A 5,648-nucleotide genomic window follows, 5' to 3' on the forward strand; every position below is an offset into this window, starting at 1 on the left:
GCGTGGGACTGAAGTGCAGCCAAAAGCAGGGGAGAAGGTTTTTGAGAAAATCAAAAAGAAAGTACAAGCACCTAAACCCTACATAAACACGTGGTCCTCGGACTCCACAGCACCGCAGAACGAGCAGTTGGGCTGGGAGTCCATGAACCACCACAATCTGCGGTTGCAGGGACTGCCGCATGCAGCACCCTCCACCCTAGATCCCCGAGAGAAAGGGGGAGGACTCCTGCATAGAGAGCCCTCCACTGGGGATCCCCACTGTTCGGTGGCAAATGGGCACGCCAAGGCATGTCGGCACAGTGGATAAGGGAAATGAGATGGACGGTGTGCAGCAGCAGTCGATACAGGGCCCGCCGTTTTATGTCCTGAAATGGGGCAAAACTAAATCTCTGGAGCGGCTCAGGTTGTGGGGCACAGGCCCCTGCGGGAAGTATGGGACCTTGGGGACAACATAATATTCCTTACGGGCAGGGGTAAGCACAGACGGGATTCCACTGCACACCTGAGTATCCTCCAACTGGTGCACCATGTCGGATCCTAGCACTGCTGTTTTAAGGCATTGAATGGCCACAAACCAGGCATCTACTGCTGCCCTGCTTGCTATGTCCTACAACAGCATCCAGCCCAGACCCCTGCCACCCAGCACGTCCCCGACCCTGGTCACCCTCGCAGCCACCGCCCTTCCCTCCAACAGCCACTCGAACCCGTGAGTACAGAGGGTGATCTGCCTGTATTGCTTACAAGACAAAGCCTCTCACTGTGCCGCTGTACACATGACAATCAATTTGATTCAATTCACTAATTACAAAAGCATCAGTGATAAGGCTCACAAAACACAGACTGTTTTGAAGTCCGTTCAAACTATTTTGGTTCAAAGAAATGTAAGTTCCATAATGGGGAAGGACAGCACGTGTTAAATGAGATATTTGTGTGTAAAGTACAAAGACTGCATATCAAACTGAACTGCAGTTGGCTCACAGCTGAAATCTATTAATGTAACTCAACAAGTAATTGAATGCAGGACTGGCCTGTCAATCACTTTTGAGATGCCCAACTAGATCAAAGAGGGGGGGGGGAGGCGGAGCTCAGTCCACCTCGTATAAAAACCCAAAGATACCAGAAAAGACTTTAGGCTTTGAGTTTCGTAGAGCTTATTTTGACCATGTTTTTCACAGATGAACTGATGACTAGTATTCTGGCATTAATTGGCACAGTAACTTGTCTGTATTATTTTACTAAGTACAGCTGGGAGCTCCTAATTGGTATCAGGGTTTATATTTTGGCAAAATTTTGGAGGACAAACCTAACACTCTATGGGGAATGGGCTGGTAAGGTTGTGGTTTGTATTCTGATCAAATTTTCTTGTATGCCTTTTTGCTGCTGCTTGATACTTTCTTGGCTGTGGACTTGTGGTGACTGTGGACTTGTGGTGACTGTTACACAGGACCCAGCAATGTGAAGTGTGTGTGCGCTCATCACCGAGCTAATATGTAGTTGATGCCCACCCTCATGACCTACCCATGCACATACCTACTACAACCTTTTATCTGAAAAGCTGAAGTCCAAAGTTGTTTTTTTGTGAAGTTATCTCTCATTAACAAGGTTGTTTGGTATGCAGTTAACCCATGCTCACTTAATGCATGTCACTCAGATGTGATCGGGGCCTTGGTGAGTTTGGGTTTTCGGTAATGTTTTTAAAAAGATTCACTGTCAAACTGTTGCTGCTTCTGAAACTTGAAAAATTCTGAAAACCAGCTGGTCCTGAGTGTTTTGGATAAAAGATTGTGTACCTGTACCAAGGAAGAGCTTCTCAATGGAAATTGAGCTGACTTTTGAGATGGGGCTGGAATGTGTGGTATGAATTTAATAAACACTCTGACTCAACTACACCACTCCCAGCCATTCATTATTTAAGATTCATTTGATTCCTAAACTTATTTGGGAGGCTGCTGTAGAATAAAAATAACAATTTTATAAGCAGGAGCTATATTCATTACTCTGGCATCCCTTGAAATCGGTAAATTGCTCTCAATGCAGGTATTTGAATCTTCCAGTGCAGTAAGCCATAACGTAATACTTCTGCATTGAAGATGTATTAAGTGAGATTCGAAACAAAGACTTGATCTAAGTGTAGCACATCCCTGAAAGGCTGTCACTCCGATGAGACTGTTAAACTGAGACTATCTCCCCTTTTGTGTGAACCTTGAGGGTTGTATGAAATTATTTGAAGGAAAAAGGGAATTTTCCTAACTGTCATGCTGAACATAATCCTTAGAGTATTTGAGCTTTCTCTAATTCCTGATTGCAAAACTGTGCTGTGCTACATGGCATAAGTATGAAAAACACGCCTCTGGGAATGAAAGAGTTCTGCAGGTCACTGGAGGTTGTTGCTGTTGTCAATGTTGCATAACTTTAGCTCAGTCACGTGGTCAGTTGTGCAAACGTCCAAATTGCTGTTGCTTCATAGGGGTTTTCAAAATCAACTCCAAACTTGGTATTTTTTCATTCTTTGAAGTCGGAGACCAAGGAAATATTGCTTAAAACATACTTTATGCATCTTGCTATGACTGACAGGAGGAACATGCTGGTAATCAGATCCAGTACACCATCAGTCACCAATCATCATTATGGAGTTTATGATTCAAGTCACCAGACTGGCCAATTGCTTCTTTGGTATCAGTCTCCATGTAAAGAGACTTTCACCTGGCTTTTAATGAAGTCAAAATTTTGTTTGTTATAACACCAAACTATTCTTGAAAATATTGGTAAATATTAGTCAACATCTAAATTATAATCTAAATGAAAATTATACCACCCCTCCCCTGCCCCACACTCTTTTCCCCCCCCCCCTCACCTGCTAAAAGCTTTCATTGCATTTTACCAGTAAAAACAGGAATGCATATCAGTGTTCTGGTCAGGTATTAACCCTCCACCATATTATCTATCTTGTTGTGGCAGCTTGTCATGTTGATTACTGTTTTGCTGACATCTCCTTTTATATAAAAAGGGTGACGTGGTGGCTCAGTAGTTAGTACTGCTGCCTCACAGCTCCAGGGATCCAGATTCAATTCTACTGACTGTGTGTGGAGTTTACACATTCTCACTGTCTGCATGGGTTTCCTCTGGGTTCTCCAGTTTCCTTCAACAGTCCAAAGATTTGCAGGTTAGGTGGATTAGGCAATTTAGTATGGCCATGGTGTTTAGAGATGTGCACACAAGATGGATTAGCCATGGGATATGCAGGGTTACAGGGGGAGGTTGGAGGGTGGGGGAAGGTGAGTGTGGATGGGCTGTTCTTTCGAGGGTTAGTGTGGACTGGATGGGTTGAATGACCTACTTCCACACCATAGGAATTCTTTGATTCTTAAACAGCACCTATACTTCGTCTTGGGGTCTCCAGTAGTGTCTTTTGATGTGGGATTTTTAACATAGTATAGAGTAACGAAGATAAATAGCCGAGATTTCAAAGTCAGTGTTGGGCTGGTTGGTTCAGTGTGGTCTGTAATGAAGAGCTAATGCCTGAAATGTTAACTTTTCTGCTCCTCTGCTTCCTGATTGGCTGTGCTTTTCCAGCGCCACACTCTTTGACTCTGATCCCCAGCATCTGCAGTCCTCCCTTTTCTCCCATGGTCTGTACTGTCTATTAAAAACAACCAAAGGAACCTATTATTTGATTGAATAAACTAATTGCAATGCATACCTGATATCACTGATAGCACTGGAATCCATGTATCAGATTGCTCAAGCTTATAGTTGTTTGTTCTTGACAGTACCTTGACCAAGCAAACAGCACACTTTTTTTTTTTACTCCTGTAATAATTTATATTACAACAAAGCTATACCTCAAACAATGGTCCTGTTTAATGTCAAAGCTTTTTGTATTGCAATGTCTCTTATACATCAATATCTTTAATCCTTTAATTTTTCCAGTTGTGACAGGTGCAACTGCTGGGATTGGAAAAGCTTACGCTCATGAGGTAATACAGATCTCTGCCTTACTGAAAGCCTTTCTATATTAAAGAATGGGGTAGCACAGAAGGATGCCTTTTAGTTCGTTACTTGGAGGTGCAGTGTTGGACTCGGGTGGACCTTGTTAAAAATCTCTCAACACCAGGTAATCCTCTAACAGGTTTATTTGGAAGCACTAGTTTTTTTGGAGTGCTGCTCCATCAGGTGGTTATGGAAGTTCGGATCAGCTTATAGAATTTTATAGCCAAAGGACTCCAGTGTCATAGATGTGATACAGTAAGCGTTCTTAGATTAAAACTTCCAATCTTTTATAATGGGGTATGCTGGTTTGTTGTTTTGATATGTAAATCCCAGAACTTCTTTAAAATTACATTCTCAAGATAGTTCAGCTTTTTAAACAATAGGTGTGTAGTCTGTCTGTGTCCCAATACTATGTCAGACTGAAAAATCCTCTGTAGTTTTAAAGAGTTCGACACTGATTCATGCAGTTTGAGCAAAATAAAATGTAATTCTGCAAAGCAAATCCACCCCATAAGCTTATGTGCATGTAGGAGTGACTGAGTGTTCATGTGATTGTGTGTAAACTTGGATAAGTGAGTGTGGTAGGGTATGTGAGAGGGTGCATGTGTTGCTGAGTGCACATTGAGGGAGGGCCTGCATAGGTGTGTGTGAATCATACAATGGGGTCACCTGTAGTGTGACATGACCTCAATCTCCTGGTTGAGGCCATTCTCATGGGTACCGAACTTTACTATCAGCTTCTGGTCAGCCACTCTGCGTTGTTACTTGTCCCGAAGTCCGCCTTGGAGGATGGTCATCTGAAGGTCAGAGGCCGAATATCCCGGACCACTGAAGTGTTCCCTGACTGGGAGGGAACGCTCTTGCCTGGTGACTGTCGTCCATACATCTGTTGTAGCATCTGCTTGGTCCTGCCACTGTCCCATGCCTCAGGGCATCCTCACTTGCAGCATATGAGAGAGACCACGTTGGCTGTGTCACATGTGTACTTGCGGTATACATGATGGGAAGTGTCCCCACATGTAATGATGTTAACCATGTCAATACTCTGACATATTTTGCAGCTGTGGTGGTGTTGTACGGTGTTGTCCTGAAGGCTGGGTAGTTTGCTATGAACCATGATCTGTTTAAGATTTGGTGGTTGTTTTAAAGGCGAGAAGTGGAGGTGCAGGGAAAGTGAGGATGTGCACCTTGCCAGGACCTTCTCTGTACCTCCACTTATCAATTAGAGCAGATGCTATGACAATGGATGAATGGACACCACACAACAATCACCAGGCAGGAGTGTTCCCTCCCACAGAACACTTCAGTGGTCCGGGATATTCGGCCTCTGACTTTCAGATGACCATCCTCCAAGGCGGACTTCGGGTCAAGCAACAACGCAGAGTGGATAGCCAGAAGCTGATAGTAAAGCTTGGTACACATAGAAATGAAAAATGTGTTGCTGGAAAAGCGCAGCAGGTCAGGCAGCATCCGAGGGAGGAGGAGAATCAACGTTTCGGGCATAAGCCCTTCAGGAATGAGGAGGGTGTGCCAAGCAGGCTAAGATAAAAGGTAGGGAGGAGGGACTTGGGGGAGTGGTGTTAGGAACACGATAGGTGGAAGGAGGTTAAGGTGAGGGTGATAGGCCGGAGAGGGGGTGGGGGGCGGAGAGGGGTCGG

The 5,648-nt window shown here is 44.3% G+C and overlaps 1 protein-coding gene across 2 annotated transcripts in view; it reads left to right on the plus strand.

The window, feature by feature from the left end:
* Positions 1-1,103: 1,103 nt before the first annotated feature.
* hsd20b2 (hydroxysteroid (20-beta) dehydrogenase 2) overlaps positions 1,104-5,648 on the plus strand; it is a 23,123-nt gene continuing 18,578 nt past the window's right edge. Inside the window, exons 1-2 of one of the 2 annotated variants that reach the window (XM_043686790.1) lie at positions 1,104-1,328; positions 3,931-3,977. In XM_043686790.1, the coding sequence (XP_043542725.1) occupies positions 1,163-1,328; positions 3,931-3,977 (213 nt within the window). In that variant the 5' untranslated portion in view covers positions 1,104-1,162. The remainder of the gene's footprint in view (positions 1,329-3,930; positions 3,978-5,648) is intronic. The other variant, XM_043686788.1, reaches the window with a different exon arrangement.

The sequence above is a fragment of the Chiloscyllium plagiosum genome, unplaced genomic scaffold (assembly GCF_004010195.1).
Source record: "Chiloscyllium plagiosum isolate BGI_BamShark_2017 unplaced genomic scaffold, ASM401019v2 scaf_69, whole genome shotgun sequence".
Classification (NCBI taxonomy): domain Eukaryota; kingdom Metazoa; phylum Chordata; class Chondrichthyes; order Orectolobiformes; family Hemiscylliidae; genus Chiloscyllium; species Chiloscyllium plagiosum.